The sequence below is a fragment of the Lolium rigidum genome, chromosome 4, assembly GCF_022539505.1.
Source record: "Lolium rigidum isolate FL_2022 chromosome 4, APGP_CSIRO_Lrig_0.1, whole genome shotgun sequence".
Taxonomy (NCBI): domain Eukaryota; kingdom Viridiplantae; phylum Streptophyta; class Magnoliopsida; order Poales; family Poaceae; genus Lolium; species Lolium rigidum.
The window spans coordinates 93,777,991-93,798,060 of record NC_061511.1 but is presented as its reverse complement, the minus strand read 5'-3'; the positions used below and the strand labels follow the sequence as shown (position 1 = coordinate 93,798,060).

Genomic DNA, 20,070 nt, shown 5'->3' with positions numbered 1-20,070 from the left:
TGTGGGTCATCAAGAGCACAACTCGTCATTCTTAGTATAATATGCTTGTCTCAAAATATGATTGATTGTGGTATAACTTTGATGCTTTTATCTTTGACAATCACTACTTCTAGTCTTTCTATGAACTCCGGAGGTGCCCGGGCATTTATGTTTTGCCGATCAAATACGTGCAAGCGAGATACCACTCTATCAAACTCATTTATGAACATTGCAATCCTGCTTATATACATGATTCATGATGCTTATTATTAATTGTTGGTACCTCTTCATGATTGACATAGTCGTTAGATGATCTTATTTGCATGTATCTTATTATGAACTGCTTAAGTATTAGCCATATCATGAGAATATATACATCATATGAACAAATGTGTTCGTGAAAGTTCTTTTATCGCTCGCTTGTTAATCGAATTGCTTGAGGACAAGCAATAAGCTAAGCTTGGGGGGAGTTGATACGTCCAAAACGTATCTACTTTCCCGAACACTTTTGCTATTGTTTTGCCTCTAATTTGGTGTATTTTGGATGCAACTAACACGGACTAACGCTGTTTTCAGCAGAACTGTTCTGGTGTCTCGTTTTTGTGCATAAATCCAACTTTCAGGAAAAACCTCGGGATTTTGACAGAAGGCCCTATTTTCCCAGAATACTGACGGAGCCAGAAGGACAAATCAAGTGGAGGCCCGAGGGCCCCACACCATAAGGCTGCGCGGCCTAGGGGGGGCCCGCGCGGCCCTATGGTGTGGCCCCCTCGGCTGGCCTCCGACGCCCTCCTTCGGACTATTTATCGGCCTCGACCTAAAAACGCACGGAGGGAAGTCGAAGTCGCCAGAAACCCTCCAGAACACCGCCACATCGCGAAACTCCGTCGCGGGAGCCAGAAGTCTCCGTTCTGGCACTCCGCCGGGACGGGGAATTGGAGGAGATCATCGCCATCATCACCGCCAACGCCTCTCCATCAACCAGCCATGTTTCCCCCATCCATGTGTGAGTAATTCCCCCGCTGTAGGCCGAAGGGGATGGTAGGGATTGGATGAGATTGGTCATGTAATAGCATAAGATTGTTAGGGCATAGTGCCTAGTATCCGTAGATGTTACTTTTATGATATTGTTGCAACTTGTTATGCTTAATGCTTGTCACTAGGGCCCGAGTGCCATGATCTCAGATCTGAACATGTTATTGATTCATGAAGATATTCGTTGTTTATGATCTTACCTGCAAGTTGTATACACATGTCGCTGTCCGGAACCAATGGCCCCGAAGTGACAAGAATCGGGACAACCGGAGGGGATGGTAGTGATGTGAGGATCACATGTGTTCATGGAGTGTTAATGCTTTGCTCCGGTACTCTATTAAAAGGAGTACCTTAATATCCAGTAGTTTCCCTTGAGGCCCGGCTGCCACCGGCTGGTAGGACAAAAGATGTTGTGCAAGTTTCTCATTGCGAGCACGTACGACTATAATTGGAACACATGCCTATTGATTGATTAGTACTTGGATACCGTTTTATTATTATCTCGCAAATGCCCCGCTATGATTGTTACATGAGTTTCTCTCATCCATGCAACGCCCGTCATCCGTCCCCGTGCCTACAGTATTTTAATCCCGCTGTTTACTAAAATCACTACCGCTGTCTTTGTTACTCTGCTGCTGTTATTTTACTATCGCTATCGCTATAAAACTCGTTACTATCGATAAACTCTTGCGAGCAAGTCTCGTTTCAGTGCAGCTGAATTGACAACTCCGCTGTTAAGGCTTTCAAGTATTCTTTGTCTCCCCTTGTGTCGAATCAATAAGTTGGGTTTTACTTCCCTCGAAGACTGTTGCGATCCCCTATACTTGTGGGTCATCAATGATTCCCCTCTCCGGCAGGGCGCCGGAAGCGATCTCCTGAATCCGCCGAGATGGGATTGGCGGCGGCGGCGTCTCTGGAAGGTTTTCCGTATCGTGGCTCTCGGTACTGGGGGTTTCGCAACGAAGACTTTAAGTAGGCGGAAGGGCAGGTCAAGGGGCGTCACGAGGGGCCCACACAATAGGCCGGCGCGGCCAGGGCTTGGGCCGCGCCGCCCTGTTGTCTGGCCACCTCGTGGCCCCACTTCGTCTCTCCCTCGGACTTCTGGAAGCTTCGTGGAAAATAGGCCCCTGGGCGTTGATTTCGTCCAATTCCGAGAATATTTCCTTACTAGGATTTCTGAAACCAAAAACAACAGAAAACAACAACTGGCTCTTCGGCATCTCGTCAATAGGTTAGTGTCGGAATATGCATAATAATGACATATAATGTGTATAAAACATGTGAGTATCATCATAAAAGTAGCATGGAACATAAGAAATTATAGATACGTTTGGGACGTATCAACCCCCTCAAACTTGTCTCAAAGTTTAGTTTGCAACCCTAAACTCTAATTTGGTTAAAGTTTCGACCCTAAACTATTAAAACTGTTCATAGTACATCCCTTCACCGTGGTAATTACCACGTCTACAGTTTTTTTTTCACATGTGAGGTCTCAATAGTCATTACATGTATGGATATGTTGAGTTAAAATACAGGAAAAAAACCCGCCTGGTTTGTCAATAAAACCGGCATAAACATGTCAAGCTATGAAACGGGTGTATTCCAAGCGGCTTTTGGAGTACAAGGGTGAAACTTGAACCAAATAAGAGTCAAGGGTTGTAAAATAAACTTTAGGACAAGTTTGGGGGGCAAATTAGACTTCTCTCTCTAAACTACACCCCAGAACACAAGGACGTGAGGCATATGGCTGAATGCTATTGGTCCATTCAGGAGCAGCTACACCTCAGATTAGATAAGCATTTCCATATAGATCTTCGAAGGGGTACATCTTAATTGTTGTGTGATAAGAGTAGTTGTACCATAGTTCAGTTGCTGGTAACCAATCACACCATTTCCTTGGTTCATTGAAAGCCATGCAGCGTAGGTATTGCTCGAGGCATTAGTTGATCCTCTCTGTTTGCCCATCTGTCTCCGGGTGGTGTTCTATGGAGAATTTCGAAGAGAGATGTAATGCTAAGAAAATATCCTTCCAAATTGTTCTTGTGAAGACTGTGTCTCTATCACTAACAATGACTGATGGTGGACCATGGATTAAAAAAATGTTTCTATGAATGGGGAGGCAACATTGTGGGTTGTATATATATGGATGTGAGAGAGGTAAGAAATGAGTGTACTTGGTAAAACAGTCGATGACTACCAATATGACATCCTTTCACTTTGATTTCGGCAATCCCTCGACGAAATCGATGCGAATCTCTGACCACTTGATCTTAGGTATAGGTAGAGGGTTGAGGAGTCCCGGGTACTGCACCTTTTCTATCTTGGAAACCTAACGGATGGGACATTCCACAACTTGTTGAGCGATGAATTGCTTTAGATGTTGCCAATATAAGTTTTTCAGCCTGTGATGGGTGACCCTGCTGCCGGAGTGGCCACCTATCACAGAAGAGTGGAAGGCATGGAATATCCGCTCTCTTAAATTAGCGTTCTTCCCAATGTTTAATTTGCCCTTGTATATGAGAATACCAGCTTGGAGGGAAAATCTCGGGTTGTCTTTGTTGATTGCTAGTTCTTAGAGTAAGTTGGTGCAATGTTCATCACCTTCATATGAAGTTGTGATATCTTCTACCCAAGTTGGTATGGCTTGAGAGATAGTACTAGAACAGGAACCATCTTCGCTGGACTGGAACTATCGAGACAAGGCATCATCAGCTGTATTTTCAACCCCTTTTTATATTCTATTGGATAGTCAAACTACAATAGCTTGAGCATCAGTTTGTGTTGAATCCCCTCGATCAACCTTTGACTACTCAGATACTTTAAAATATTTTGATCTGTTTTGATAACCACTTTGTTTCCAAGGAAGTAATGGCTCCATTTTTTTAAGGCTTGCAAGTTTTCCATTGCTTCTTTCTCATATATAGAGAGTGCACCGTTCACTGGACCTAATCCTTTGCTAAATAAAGAAATCGGTTTCCCTTCTTGCATGATCACTGCTCCAATCTCAGTAGTACAAGCTGTCTCTAGAGTGAAAGGCTTCTGGATATTAGGTAATGCAAGGAGAGGTGATGTTGTCATGGCCAGTTTCAATTGAGAAAATCTTGCTTGTTGTTCTGGTCCCCAAGCAAAATCACCCTTTTTGAGAGCTTTGTGCAAAGGCTCACAGATGGTAGCATAGCCCTTGATGAAGCGGCAGTAATAACCAGTTAAACCAAGGAATCCTCGAAGCTTCTTCAAGTTGACTCTCTTTCCACTGCAGAATATCCTTAATTTTCACTAGATCAGTGGCAACCCCTCAGCCGAAATAACATGGCCTAAATATTCTACCTTTGGCTGACCAAAAGAGCACTTGTTGAGTTTGGTTTTCAAGTCATGGACTTTCAAGGTTTGGAGCACAAGACAGAGGTGTCTTTTGAGCTCTTGAGGAGATCTATTGTCGATGAGGATGTCAAGAAGAAGACAAGCACAAGCTTATGATATATTGGGAAAAATTGTAGTTCATGAGCTCTTGAAATGTGGCAGGAATCGTTACTCAATTCAAACTGTATCACCGATTACTCGTAGTGGCCAAGGTGAGTGGAGAAAGCCTTTTGTGTATGTCATTAGTTTTCATCCGGATTTGATGGTAGCCAAAGCGTAGGTCGAGTTTAGAGCACCTCCAGCCGTTGGCGCTCCCCACGGCCAAATCTGGGGTGAATTACCGTCGGCTTTGACGAAAGTTTGGTGTGGGGAGTGCCGACCTTCCAGCCGTCTCCCCAGCTAGGCGCCCGACGATCGACGTATTTGGCTTTATTTCACAAATAAACTCACATTTCGACGTATTTGACAAATTTTAGCTAATATTTGGCCTATTTTTACAAAGTCAACCTGGGGAACATGACCATCAACAATCTTGGAGAAGATCAGCGAGCACTACAAGACGTTGATGTCGTTGTTGGATCCCGACATACCAAAGAAGGAGTGCCAAATCCAGAGTTCATGTGTAGCAATGGTAAGTGGAAACGGCGACCATTTTTATCACCCTTGTACATTTCCTGCCAAGCGAACGGACAGTTAGACTTAGACACACAACCCCAAATAAAGAAGAAATCCTAATTGCCCACCGGGAGACGTTTGATTACAAAAGGCTACAAGACTATATACACAAGAGCACACGCATGGCTTTGAACGAGAAATCCAGTTCTCGATTAGCTAGGCCTACACGCCATTACCGTCAGCCATCATAGCCTTGAACTCCTGGAAGTCGACTCGGCCATCGCTGTCCCGGTCATGCGCGGCGATCATGTCCTGCACCCGCGCCATGCTCCCTGCCTCCGGCATCCCCATCCGCCCCAGCACGGCCTGCAGCTCCGCCGCGGAGATGTACCCGTCGCCGTTCTCGTCGAACACCGCGAACGCCTCCCTCATCTCTCTCTCCTCGTCCTCCTCCTCCGGCCCTTCGCCTTCGCCGCCGTCTAGCTCGTCGTGGAGCGCCTCGAAGTCCGCGAACCGTAGGCCCGGCATGCCGGGCGCAATGTACGCGGCGACGACTGAGTCCAGCGCGCCCGCCTGCGCGCCGAGGGCGAGACCGAGGCGGCCAAGCGCGCCCGACAACTCGGCCTGAGTGATGACGCCGTCGCCATCGCAGTCGAAGAGGTCGAACACGCGCCGCAGCCGGAGCCTCCGGTGGCGCTGCTGCTGGCTCTGTCGCGGCGCTGTTGACATGAGCACGCGCGTGTGTAGACGGAGGCTAGCTATAAGTTGGAAGTTGCGTGCTCATGGGCTCGATATATAAGGTCTTCGATCAGATACCTACGAAGGCGATGGGGTATATATACAAATGTTTAACTTTTCTAAGTTGATTGAGAATCAGAGATGTTTTATAACTGGAAGCAAAAGGACAATGGTGTTGACGGTAAGTTTATAAACACAGGACGGCTGTGTAGGTCGTCTGTTTGGTTCCGGCGGATTTCTTCCCTCTTGGGCTGTGATTGGACGAATGGACGTGTGGACCAAAGTGCAATTGCGCACCACAGTTTAGCAGTCGTAAACTGTGTCTTTATGTCATTTGGAAAGCAGAACCTAGTTCATGCACACATGCAGTTTCAAAAACATAGGCGGCCTCGCTGATGGGCAGTGGTTGACGTAGGTGTTCGATCCTTGAAGTTTTTCCATGTTTAATCGATAGGTAGCCCGTTATTGTTAAGTGCTATTATTAAGCATCAAATGGTTTTGTAGCACATGTGGGTGAACCTTGGCTGCAAGTCAACGTCGCAGTCTTGAAAGAACATCGTTAAAGTAATAGTGATCCATTTGATTGTTAATTATATAGCAAAACGCGTTGTGTTATGTACTACGCTACCTCTGATCGTTATCAGCAAGACTTGTCTAGCTTGGTGCAAGGTCTACGCAACGCGGGAACCACACGGTCTTGCCGCTGAAACGTAAAGAAAATGAACAGGGAAGACAAAAGTAAGAAAGTGACAGGACTTGAGAAGCCTCGTTACGAATGAACTGCATATATTTTACGTAGTCCCTTGGACATCGAGAGAAAGTCATTTGCTGTATTGCCGTGCCACTATGTCATATGTTGGCCTTTGCTATCGGAAACAGAATGTTTTAAAATCTAAAATGAAAAGAAAAAAGACATATTATGCACCTCTTCTAAAATTCCTAAGGTGTATCCCTGGGAGCGGACCCCAGAAATGAAATCTAGTAGGGCAAATCATAACACGGCTTGCCAAACACGACCGATCTATCACCCAACCGCTGCCCCAAACTGTTGTCTTGGGGAAGGGTCGACGACCCCATTTTGAGCCCAAATATGAAATGGAAATGGGGGCCGGCGGACCGTGTCCGCGGCCCTCCCTTGTCCTCAATAGCCCACCTAGCAGTTACCCACTGATGTCTACGCACACTTTTATTCCTGTAGACAGTGTTGGGCCTCCAAGAGCAGAGGTTTGTACAACAGCAGCAAGTTTCCCTTAAGTGAATCACCCAAGGTTTATCGTGTTAAGCTTCATGCACTAGCCACTTGAACCAAAAGTCCGAACTGATGGAAAAGGCTAGGCAATCCACATATACATTTCACAACACCCCCACTCGCGTGTGACGGGAGAAGAGAAAGTCAACACGTGAAAGAAGAAGAGCACACCGAAACAGGGCATCAACGGTGGCTAAAGAGGGGGACAACATCAATTTTTAGACTTAATTACGAAAACCATGAACAACAACAATTTTTAGGCTTAATTGCGAAAACCATGTGAAAGCAAGGATTTGAACTTGAGACCTGGGGCTCTGATACCATGTTAAGCTTCATGCACTAGCCACTTGAACCAAAAGTCCGAACTGATGGAAATGGCTAGGCAATCCACATATACATTTCACAACATATCGAACACAAGGAGGTAGAGGTCAAAGATATCCCTCTCAAGCAACCCTGCAATTAAGATACAAGAAGTCTCTTGTGTCCCCAACACACCTAATACACTTGTCAGATGTATAGGTGCACTAGTTCGGCGAAGAGATAGTGAAATACAAGTAATATGGATGATTATAAGTAGTAATTGCAATCTGAAATAAAAATGGCAGCAAGAAAACATGTAGCAGAACTTGTTGGAAACGGTGTTTCAATGCTTAGAAACAAGGCCTATGGATCATACTTTCACTAGTGGACAGTCTCAACAATGATCACATAATTAAATAAATAAATGTTACTCTCAAACACTCTCTTATTGGATAACAAACACCATTCATTGTGTAGGGCTACAAAAGCACACCTCAAGCCGGAGTAAACAAACTCCACAACTTCATAAAGGAATCACACACGATGCGCACACTGTCACCATCACACCGTGGAGAGTGAATCCGGAGTTCATATTAAAGTAACCTCTAGAGTGCATAATAGACCGTTGCAATTTAGACCGAGTACTAACATAGCATACACACTGTCAATAATAGCTATGAAAGGGGGAATAGATCACATCAATACTATCATAGTAATAGTTAACTTCATAATCTACAAGAGATCACAATCATAACCTATGCCAAGTACTACATGATGCACACGCTGTCAACTTTACATCATGGAGGAGGAATAGACTACTTTAATAACATCACTAGAGTAACACATAGATTAATAGTGATACAAAGCTCATGATCACATAAAGATCACACCATGGGAGGGAGAGATGAACCACATAGCTACCGGTAGAGCCCTCAGCCTCGGGGGAGAACTACTCCCTCCTCATCATGGGAGACAGCAACGGCGATGGAGATGGTGGTGGTGTCGATGGAGATGACTCTGGGGGCAATTCCCCGTCCCGGCGGCGCGCCGGAACAGAGATTCTGTCCCCCGAAACTTGTATTCGCGATGGTGGCGGCTACGGAACTCTTCGTGGAATATCGTCGATTCTCGTAGGGTTTTCGGAGACGGAAGAATATATAGGTGAAGGGGCGATGTCGGTGGAGTCCCGAGGTGGGCTCCCCACCTGGTGGCGCGGCAGAGGGGTGGGCCGCGCCCCCCTAGGGTGTGGGCACCTCGTGGCCCCCCTTCGTCTCTCCTTCGGACTCCGTGAAGCCTCTGGAAAATAGGAACGTGGCCTTTTGTTTCGTCTAATTCCGAGAATATTTCATGTGTAGGATTTCTGAAACCAAAAACAGCAGAAAACATGAACTGGCGCTTCGGCATCTTGTTAATAGGTTAGTGCCGGAAAAGGCATCAAAATGATATAAAGGGTATGTAAAACATGTGAGTATTTCTCCTATAAATGTTCCAAGAGTACCCGCCTCCAGGAGGCCTCAAAAGGGGCAAAACCATCCTGGTCGTCCGATTTACCCTGTACAGTGAATTCGCGAACCCATGTTTCACCCTGGCCGTTAGATGCGGTATTTTCTTTTTCGACCTGACGCTACTCATTAACGGTCCATGACACTCGGGCCCGAAAGCGTGCGGGGCCGCCAACAAGAGACAGATACGGCAGCATTTCGCGTCGCCTTCGTTTTCTTGGACGGGTGAAAACCTAGATGACGTCCCCCACCTCCTCTCCTCCTCCCCCAATCAGCCGCCTCCTCCAATCCCCTGGCTCTCCCATTCCTCTCCCTCCCGCGCCGCCATCGCCGTCTCCTCGCGCGCTCTCCCTCGCTGTGCCTGCGCCGACGCGAAGAGGATCTTGCGCGGGGGAGACCAGAACCGGCGACGGCGCATCGACCGGGCAGCGGCGACGGCGCATCCCCGGCTTCGATTCCCCGCCGCGCGTCGCTTGACGCGGGAGCCGGCGGCGGCAGGGACCGCGCGTTGAGCGACGGCGGCTGCTGGACGCGGCAGCAGCGGTGGCACGCGATGCGCGCCAAGCTGGCGGCGGCGACCTTCTGCGTGGCCACAGAGTGCGGCGTCGAGTTCGGGCGTGGAGAGGCTGTGGAGCTGGTGCGGGCCGTCAGGGGGAGAGCGCGGGGAGGAGCAGGAGGAGGGAGCGGAGGAGCACGCGGCGTGGCGCCGCTCCTTCTCTTGAGCAGGCCGGCCCTCGGATGCGGTCAAGAAACCCGCAGCGGCGGCGCCCATCGACCATCAGCACAGGTACACATTCAAGCCAGGCGCACTTCTCTTGTCGTTCAAGGGAGGCACCTTCTTTTGTTCAGAGCTTTCTTGTGCTGCTGCTGGTTTCCGTTTCTTGATTTGTTGTTTGGTGAATCTGTTGAGCTGATTTGGTCTTTTCCCTTTTTATATATGTGCAGCGGCAGGCTTTGAAGGATCTGCAATGAGCTCGAGTAGGGATTGTTCCGTTCATCTTTGGTGACTGTGCCTACCTGCAGCATCCTCTCGTATTTCTATCAATGGGTGATTTTCAGAATATAGGTTGGTTGCAGAATTGGCTTATTAAAGTTTATAAATTAAAGTCCATGACTGCCTGATTACTGTAAGAATTAGATGTAGTTGGAATAACGGGATTGTGGCTCATTTAGAGATTTTTGTTGCATCATCATTATTTTTCTAATGTTATGTGGTGGATTCATCTATCGTGTTGCATAGTCAGGCCTAATATTGGATGAATTGGATGGCGCGATGTCGGGTGGGAGCAGGTCTCGGAGCGCGTCCGCGAGATGGGCGGCGGCGTGGAGGATGACTGACGAGCGCGATGGAGGCGGACGAGACGATGGTGGTGGCGGGCGAGAGGAGGCACTGCTGGAGCGCGTCCTGTGGAGGGTGGCGACGGCCAGTCTTTGCACAAGGTCAGAGAAGAGCATCCCATTTGACACAAATGAGCTCTTTCTCTCCCCCTGGAAGCATCATCTTCTCTTTATTTTTACTGACTCCTTTTGATTCCTACCACCCTAATTTTATTTTATTTCGCAGCTAGAGTTTGGATGTCTAGGGATTCACCGAGAGCGACAACAACCACCATTGGCCTTCGTGGACTCCATTGCTGCCCCGTGTGTGCTCATCCTCTTCTCTCTAGCTTTTCCCTGTTTATTCTCATGTACTCTATCCAACTACATATGATATTTCTCAAATATGTGCGCTCTCTCGTCAGGTTGCTTGTTTTCTCCGAATGTTAATCTTAAAATTAAAAAGGCCGAACTGCCAAAAAGAGGCCAATGCTTGATTTTGCTCGCTATTCAGATGCCTATGGTCTATAATTGTTGTGTTTTGATTGCAGTTTCGTTACCCGGTTTGCTTTGGCACATAGAGTGCTTACAGATCAAGCCCTCTATTTGGCTGCTTTGAGGTGAGCCCTTTCAGTCCCTCCGCTTTTTAAGCTGCTGAGTGAAACCAGGACCTTTCATATGACAATCAATTCTGCCATTAATTTATATTTGTGTAATTTGTAGTTTCAGCTACATTGGTCTACCCTCAAATTTAATTTTCTTCGCATGTTCACCAAATTGAATACTGATAATATTTGTAGTTATTTTCAGTTTTGTTTAATCTATCTCGCTTTTTTGCCTCTAGATTGGTTGCGTAGTAAGCAATAATGACTAGGAGTAGCATCTTTTTACCATACTTGTTTCCCCTGTCCAAGCATGCATCTTATGGTTGGTGTGTGATTTGAGCTGACACATTAATTTACTGGAAATAACATATATTTTGTGTGCCGGTGACATCGGCTGGTGTTGGTTGGGGGCAGACAACGGCATGTTCTGCAGCTCGGGGAGTCGTCGGCGGCGGCAGATGGGTCCTGCACCTTCAAGGTGTTGTGCTGCCTCTCTGCTTCCTGATTATGTTAATTAGGCCATGTGTGCTATGTTGGTAATATTTTTAGTAGTGCTTCTCGCATACTGGTTTTTACACTTCACTTTATGGTGTTGGAAATATAAATAGTGATCATGAAGATATCAATAGGAGATGAATCAAGGAAACTTAGTTTGTATACTTTAGTTTATAGTATATTTTGGATCATTTGTGGGAGTGAGTAGTACTTTCTTGCGGAGGCCCGGAGGTGGCGGCGGCCAGAATGGAAGGGCCTGGACCTCACAGCAGCTCATGTAAATAATAGGGTTCTTTCAAGTAATGGATGCAGCTCATGTAAATAATAGGGTTCTTTCAAGTAATGGATGCACTCGGTTTTCTATTCTCTTGTGATAGGGTTCCTTTTGTTATGCACATGTCAGCAAGTAGGATATATTAATGGTTAGTCGACCTTGTCTGAATTTGCCAGTGCGAGCTATATAACATTTACTTTATACTCCATGCTCTTAGGCTTGGATAATTAAATGTTAGTTCTCAATTCTTTTCTATTCTCTTGTGATAGGGTGTCTTTTGTTATATGTATGCTGACTTCTTTATTTTGATAATGCAGTTTAAATATTTCCTTATGATGCAGTGAGATAATATGCCAGGTTTGCCTCTTTGTAGTCCACTCAATTTGAGAATAAGTATGAGTATGTAGTGGTCCATAGGATTCTTGTCAGTTCTGTTCCATTTGCACTACTATCACAGTAAACCTGAAATTGTAGTTATGTTCCATTTTGTTTGATATATAACATAGACATTATTGTTGTTTTTTCAGCTAAAGCAATGGCAACTCCAGGAAAATCGTGTGTTTGCTGCTGCTAATAAAATGCAGATCCAATTAGTGTCCGTCGACCGTGCGGAAATACGAGTATCTCCAGGTGACTCTCCCGAATATGCTTGCCATGTGATTAATTTAAATTACTTTCTTGCCATTGCATATCTGAAATTTCTTTTCGCTTATGATGGGCTTACCTGTTGCTTTGCATTATTGGTGACCATTGATGTTTTCCTTGTGCAGTGGAGTCCATACTCGATGGTAGGCTTGATGGATATTGCAAGTGTGCTTGGACTGGTTTCTTGCGGGAAGCACCCTCAAATCGATCCTTGGTTAGTTGTGTTCCATTGTTTTTCACTGGCCAAAACCCAGGGATGGTCAATATGAAGCTAACTCTGTACTACCTTCTTTTTTGGGCCTGAATTATCATATCATTCCCCTGAATTTAGTGCACATAACCTGATTTGAGTTTGTCGTTCAACCTATAAGAGAGAAGGTTGTGTAGAGAGTTGCAATTGCTCAGCGTTCAAATTTGAATGAATATATGCAGCCATCTCTGTGTCAGTACAAAATGATATTAGTGAACTGAGAACAATATGCAAGAATCACTAGAACAACACTCGAACGTGCAATGTTGAATCAGCTGCTTGTAAGGGGTCAGATAAATAAAGCAGATTGCTGGGCTTTAACTAGGCTCAAACTGGACTGGATGTATTAATTTAGGCCGGTCAGATAAATAAGGTTATTGTTTAATCCGTGGGTACAGTTCAGCGTGTATAAATTTAAGAAGCAACTAGGTCAGATGTGCAATTAACATGTAGGATGCAAATGGATATCAGTCAACCCTATTTATTAAAACATTTGACTTCACTTCTCATATGGGTTTGGTGTTAACAGTTACATGATTAATTAACACTCAGTTCTTGATGTTTACTTCCAACTAAAAAAGATAGCATGATAGTATGAATTTACTTCAAACTGAACTGAAACAGAATTGTGATAGATTTGTAGGATAATCTCTCTCTCTCTCTCTCTCTCTCTCTCTCTCTCTCTCTCTCTCTCTCTCTCTCTCTCTCTCTCTCTCTCTCTCTCTCTCTCGGGTGTGGTTAATACACAAAGGTAAAATTTGATAAGTTCGTCCGCAGTGTATAACCTTCATTAGTCAACATGGTTCAGTGTGTGCCGAGGGCAACTGCATCATTTTTTATGAATTAAATTTAGCATCATTTTATTGTTTCAAAATGTGCTGATGGAATTATTTCAAACTTTACCGCCAGGAAGCACAAATGCAGTAAGTTGGTAGCTGCTTGGACCATCTGCTTCTTGCAGTACCAAGTTAAAACGAATTTATGGTTCTTGTGTAACCATCTCACTTAAATGAGGGAACATGAGAGGTGTTTGTGGTCAGTAGACTTCTCACTTGGCACCCAATTAATATTCTTGCACTGCTTTCACTTCTTCATTTACATGCACACCACTTTGCTTTCTCCGGATACCATATAATAATAACAGCTACACATTTCAACATGATGCCATATAAAGCTTGATAAAATCAATCTCCGGAAGAATTTTTTTCTCTACCGAAATCTGAAGGAATTATATAAGCATGTGTTATTTAACCATTGTTTGAACCTAAAGTGATGAAGTATCCTCACTTGGATACTTCTTTTCACCAATAAGCATTTACTAGCCAAACTTCATTGTAATAAGTGCTTTATGCCAGGCTGTTTGTTTCATTTTAATACAATGATTTCGTAGCACTGACACTTTTATTTATAGAACTATGTTTCTCTAATAAACTTTTCACTATGCATAGTATTTCTGCCCGTACAAACAGGAAGTGAGATTTCTAGGGTTAGGCCAAGAGGAAACTAACACATTTAAGAATTATTCGGTGCCTCAAGTCAGTTTCTCTAGAATTTGATGTAGTACAGGAAAAGGAATGGATAACCCATGCCTCAACAGCCTAGGTGATTAACTCTTGCAATCACATCCTACACGCAACACACTATGGGAGTCAAATAACTTATGGCCGGTGGCAGCGGCGGCCTGTCCTCCAGTTGCAACAGCGACTCAGGGGCAGCGAGTAGCTTCGATTAAGAGGGTAACATATATGGCTGAGGTCGGAGGAGATCGAAACACGGAGGCGCAATCATGAAACGCTAATAAGAGGCGGCGATGAAAAAAGTTGTTTCAGGCTGATGGTTCCCTTTTGATTTTTAGCTACTCTCTTTTCCATTGGATGTCGGTTGAAGTGATGAAGTATAACAGTTGCATTCCCTTTGTTTGTTGCATCGTGCCTATAATTTTTCACAGTTACCCATATCTATTTTCTTGGGTACACAATGACAGAATGTGGGCGTTAATATCATTTGTACAATTAATATCTATTTTCCACTACTTTGCATGTAAAAACCATTATATGTATGACCTGGATAACTCTAGACTACTTATAAGAGTTTACTGATTTTGTGTTTTACACCATCACCTATAAGGATGCCCCTGGATTATGTTCCTATCCATACAATACTTTCATTCTCTGCGCTTCAGCTAGCTAACATAGTTTTTTCCCTTTTTATTTATTAGCCTCAAGGTCAGTAAAGCTTCAGTTTTTGCTTGCTTCCATTTGTTCTCATGTCTCACAAATTTAAATTGGTCATTTGATTGATAAGGTTTGTGGTGCCTGCTGATTGTTAGATTTAACAATCGTTCTATACAAAAAAATAATTGTTGCAAATTACGTGACTTATGTGGATAAATCATCCTTTTCCTCGTCCATGATTTCCCGGGCGTCAGATCCGCGAGCTCCCATATATTTTCCTGGTATTTTTCTTTCTTTCTCCCGTCTCCTCAAGATTTGCCTGCTGCTACTCAGATTTCCCAAACGTGAAGGGGTTTTCCTCAAGATTTTCTCAAGGAGTTTTCCTCAAGATTTGCCTACTGTTGTTTCAGATTTTCTCACGGTCTGCCTCAAGATTTGTCTACTGTTTCTGTTTCAGATTTCCTCACGATTTGCCTCAAGATTTGCCTACTGTTGCTGTTTCAGATTTGGCAGAGCATTGGTTGAGGAAACACCTGGAAAGAAAAGGTACTATGCAGTTACATTTATCTTGAGTAAACACATGTTTGGTTCCAACCGTTTTAGTTTCCTATCACAGGTTTGTTCAAATTAAATCACCGGAATTTCGTGGACTTGCTTAGACTGTGGCGAAGGCCATTCTTTTACTAGCGTAGGGCAGGTAAGAGAGCAGCCTCAGCTTGAGAAATATTAGATAGGTGCAATATACTTTGTTTAGCCCATATTCTTTTCTTGGCCATTTGCAAATTTTATAGTCTCAGCTCAAAGATTGATTAGGCTGGGGCAGGTAAAATAGCATTCTTTTAGTGCCAAGATACTGTTGGTTTTTTAGTTTTCAGAGTCTACCTTGTTTATTTCTTCCAGATTGCGTGTTATGGTTTCTCTAATCCTTGTTTATTTCTTCCAGATTGTGTGGGAGAAAGGATGCTTGTTGCAAGAATGGGCATCTTGTTCTCGTGCCCGGCCGACTACTATGACCCAATGGAAGAAGGCATCCTCGAACCGTCGGCGAGCCTCGGCGGCCTCGTGGCCTTGGATTCCAGCAAGCTGCTCATACTGGGGTCGCTCGGTTTCAAAAGGGCACAACTCGACGACAACTACCCCAGCTCTCTCCGGTGGAGACCGAGATCTCAATCAAGACCGCCGACATTGCCGCCATTGCACCAGACTCTTCCCCTGCCACGGTGGTGCCTCTCGTGCAGAGAGCTCTTGCCATGGTGATGTACACCGACGGCGGCCTCGGGCGCGGAGAGCCCAAAGCACGAGGCGGCGGCGATGTGAGGCAACAGAGGTGACCTCCCAATTAATACTTCTGGTGGTATTACTTTTCAGTTTTTAAGCGAGATCAGCTATTATGTGAATATACTTTTTCTTAAGTCTCCTGGTTCGTTTAATAATGACTTTTATTTGCTGACATTTATAGAATCATGACAATATTAAATAACAGTATATTAGTAAGGTTTTGCATAGAGATGGGCATCCGTATTGATTAGTATAAACTTCTGTAAGTTCATACGGTGTTGTGAAACTGTGGTTCTTTTATGAATTAAGGTTTTTCCCGGGCTACAAAAAGGTATATACTTTGATCGAGACAAAGAATTACTTTGGTATGTCCTGCCAAGGCATAATAATAGAGCAGGTGCTAAAACCTCACGCATTCCTCAGTTAATTTATTCCTGCAGCTAAGGAAGATGATAGTGTTTTCTATACATACATAGAGATCTCTAGGCATCCCTTTGGTTTAAAACTTAAATTTACCCAAAAAAATTCTTCGAAAGAATACATGCTTCCCTTTTTAGGGTCTTGTGTCTACCTAATTTTGTTGCCTGATTTTCTACTTGTTGTTTCGTGTGTAGCGTCATGAGGCAGGCTCTCAAGATGAAGAACGGGAGGAGGAGCGCCGGCTCGAGGAAAGCTGCATATATTTTTCATGGATGCCTTTACATATTCTATGTTAGGTTGGTAATAGCACACCTTTCTTAAGGAAGTGAAGAATTTAAAGTAACTTTTTTTTCTCAAAGAAAAAATCTCCATATATTAAATTGTGGCTTTATTATTTGGAAGCATGTATGTTATTAGTTATTGTTTAGTTTCAGCCTTATTGTGGAGGAAGAGGTCGCGTCAATGTGGAGACTAGGAGAACTCAAGTGGTCATCGACTTGCCTCTACGCTAGCCAACACCCTATCAAATTGAGAAATTTGAGGTATGCAATCTGAATTCTTGATGAGTTTGAGTATTGCTGCTTGGAGTATGGCCAGTGTTTCTATGGTGATGTGTTTCACATAGGATGGTAGCCTAATTGGAAATGAATCATTTGTGTTCTTAATTTTCTTGTATCTCGTTGTTGGTGTGTTCTGAGCTAAGAAAATATAAATGCAATTAGGCAAGTTGCTTTCATCAGTTCTTGGAATGTTCTAATTAATCATCTAAAGATAAGATAAGCCAGTTATAGTTAATTATGATTATTTGTTGCCTGCCAAATGTAGACTACGAATGATCATTCATAGGATGGATCATTGTAGCTCTATGTTCGCCACAGTTTTCATGAATAAAAATTCCATGTTTATACAAGTACCCCAAGCGATCTATTAAAGCTTGACAATCGTTTATCCAGCCCTCAAACTAAAATAGACAATTAGACATGTTTTTTATCTTTCAATTTAGACCTAGCTCCTATACTTCATATGTTCTATGTATCTGATCAGATCTGTTCGTTGTTCCCTAGATTATTTTTGTGGTAGCATGTAGCCAGGTTGAACCCGTAGTGCTATATCCGTTGCTTAACTTAGTGAGAGGCCTATTTCTATATTTCATATCTTGCTCAGGGAGGTTTTTCTTTTTGCACTTTTTTTCTTCTTTTTGGTGGTGCTTTTTCTACATTATTATTACTTTGCTGGAAGTTGTAAGATTATGCAACTACCGTGAGCATTACACATTTGTAAATCTGTTTTGATATGTTGTGCATTATCGGTGGTGCAGTTGTGTTTTGTCTGAATTTTCGACTAAATCTCGGGATCTTTGTGAGAACGAAAGCACAAGTCTCAAAAACTGCCAAAGACCACTTGTTGTTGGTGGTCGTGTTCACAGAGCAATTATTATGGTTCTTGGAAGTTGAACAAGACAACGGAAATAGAAATGAGGTTCCAAGTCATTAGCCAGAGTACCTCATATGCTTGCTCTGTATGCGATCAGCTATGTGTCTATGTGCTCTGTTCTCCCATCTGTTTTGTGCCATCTTTTTTCCTTTCTGTTTCCGTATGTGTATGTTGTCCTATCTATTTTGTGTCAAATCTGAGAGCTTTAACTGTTTTATAAGAACAACCTGATCCGATCTCATCCTGGACTGTGTTATGGATATTAGCTAAATTCTATAGAGTGTACATAGGAATTCCACAACTTGCCTTTTTCAATATACTCGGTGTTTCCATCCATCCATGTTGGAATATATGCTATACTTAATGTTTCTATCTATTTATACTGGAATCTATGTCTGTAGATAGCTAACGAGGGATCTATCAGAATGGTTACAATATTATCTCGCTTTTTCCCCACGTTTTTTGCGTGTGCATACCTACAGAAATATCGAGCTTCACGAACTCACTTGATTTACCCACTAACCGATTTGCTATATCTTACTTACCTTTCAGCTTCAACATCATTGTTGTATTCTTACACTTTCATAGATTAAGATACCATGCAGATATAACTCTACCATTGATTGATAGAGGTCTTAAATTGTTGTACAATTTGTTAGAAGTAGGATAGCTTTGGTACTAAGCTAATTAGGCAAGTTATTAAGATTAGCTTAGGTCCTAAGCTAAGTAGTCGGATAGTTTTGTCCAAACGCTCGTAATACCGAAGAGGTGCCTTTGTAACCGCCTTATTGGCGTCTCGTTCGGTGGGTATATATACCCCCAACAATCATCAATGAAACATCACTTGATTCTCTCAATCATTAGTTCCTAAACACAATTAACATAAATTCGGCCGAGGATGGCTGCACCATCACGGATGCCAAGTGCGTCTAAGGGGCCGGAAAAGGAAAAGGAGGGCGTACAAGGGGCGGAAGGAGCCGTCGCATGGGAGCAAAGTGAGTAGCCAAAGGAAGGTGGAGGGACCATCCAGGACATTTTCTCCAACTCACGCCATCGGATGATGTTATAGCTTGCCTGAACAGCCACCCAACCTGAATGCCCTCCCTTTACCACTACGGTGACGACAACGACAAGAAGAGTAGAGCTCCGCTCTGAGCCTTCGATATTAAAATAAGCCAAAACTTATGGCTCAAATTCTGATTGAATTCTGCCTTTGCGCGATAGCGCAACGGGACATCTAGTTGTCATAAAACTAGCATGAAACATAAGAAATTATAGATACGTTTGAGACGTATCAAGCATCCCCAAGCTTAGTTCCTACTCGCCCTCGAGTAGGTAAACGATAACAAGGATAATTTCTGAAGTGACATGCTACTATCATAATCTTGATCAATACTATTTGTAAAGAATATGAGATGAATGAAGTGACTCAAAGCAATGGTATATAGTTTGCTAACAAATAGATAATGACTAAACAACTGGATCATATAGCAAAGACTTCTCATGAATAGTACTTTCAAGACGAGCATCAACAAGTCTTGCATAAGAGTTAACTCATAAAGCAATAGATTCTTAATAGAAGGTTTTGAAGCAACACAAAGGAAGATTTAAGTTTCACCAATTGCTTTCAACTTTCAACATGTATATCTCATGGATAATTGTCAACACAAAGTAATATGATGAGTGCAATAAGCAAGCATGTAAGAATCAATGCACACCGTTGACACAAGTGTTTGCTTCTAAGATAGAAAGAAGTAGGTAAACTGACTCAACATAAAGTAAAATAAAGGCCCTTCGCAGAGGGAAGCAGGGATTACTCATGTGCTAGAGCTTTTTATTTTGAAAACATGGAAACAATTTTGTCAACGGTAGTAATAATTCATATGTGTTATGCATAAAACCTCCTATAAGTTGCAAGCCTCATGCATCGAATACTAATAGTGCTCGCACCTTGTCCTAATTAGCTCGGATGTCCATGGATTATCATTGCATTACATATATTTCAACCAAGTGTCACAAAGGGGTACCTCTATGCCACCTGTACAAAGGTCCACGGAGATAGATCACATTTGATTTCTCGATTTTGATAGAACTCAACTTGAGGACATCCATACCGGGACAACATAGAAAACAGATAATGGACTCCTCTTTAATGCTTAAAGCATTCAACAACAGATAATATTCTCATAAGAAATTTGAGGATTAATGTCCAAGCTGAAACTTCCACCATGATACATGGCTTTGGTTGGCGGCCCAATGTTCTTCTCTAACAATATGCATACTCAAACCATTTAATCATGGCAAATCTCCCTTACTTCAGACAAGACGAACATGCATAGCAACTCACATGATATTCAACAAAGGTGTAACAGGTTGATGGCGTCCCCAGAAAACATG

The 20,070-nt window shown here is 43.4% G+C and overlaps 2 protein-coding genes and 2 long non-coding RNA genes across 5 annotated transcripts; 3 read left to right on the top strand and 1 right to left on the bottom strand.

Moving 5' to 3' along the window:
• Positions 1-4,865: 4,865 nt before the first annotated feature.
• On the bottom strand, positions 4,866-5,867 carry LOC124646409 (probable calcium-binding protein CML21). The gene has a single exon (XM_047186527.1). It carries the CDS (start codon positions 5,716-5,718, stop codon positions 5,212-5,214), a length of 507 nt encoding a protein of 168 aa, XP_047042483.1. The 5' UTR covers positions 5,719-5,867; the 3' UTR covers positions 4,866-5,211.
• A 4,760-nt stretch (positions 5,868-10,627) lies between these two features.
• Positions 10,628-12,075, top strand: LOC124649689. Its single transcript, XR_006986760.1, has 4 exons — positions 10,628-10,718; positions 11,118-11,181; positions 11,790-11,829; positions 12,000-12,075. It is a non-coding gene; the product is annotated as an uncharacterized LOC124649689 (long non-coding RNA).
• A 3-nt stretch (positions 12,076-12,078) lies between these two features.
• Positions 12,079-15,591, top strand: LOC124649688. 2 transcript variants are annotated; one of them, XR_006986759.1, is made up of 6 exons: positions 12,079-12,102; positions 12,243-12,331; positions 13,277-13,402; positions 15,046-15,087; positions 15,158-15,238; positions 15,485-15,591. It is a non-coding gene; the product is annotated as an uncharacterized LOC124649688 (long non-coding RNA). The 2 variants fall into 2 exon arrangements; XR_006986758.1 differs by lacking the exons at positions 12,079-12,102; positions 12,243-12,331; positions 13,277-13,402 and adding an exon at positions 14,091-14,822 and having other exon boundaries at positions 14,999-15,087.
• A 106-nt stretch (positions 15,592-15,697) lies between these two features.
• Positions 15,698-17,914, top strand: LOC124646451. The gene is made up of 4 exons (XM_047186561.1): positions 15,698-15,868; positions 16,434-16,535; positions 16,674-16,781; positions 17,558-17,914. The coding sequence occupies exons 1-4, from the start codon at positions 15,792-15,794 to the stop codon at positions 17,691-17,693; spliced, it is 423 nt and encodes a 140-aa protein (XP_047042517.1). The 5' UTR covers positions 15,698-15,791; the 3' UTR covers positions 17,694-17,914.
• Positions 17,915-20,070: the final 2,156 nt, after the last annotated feature.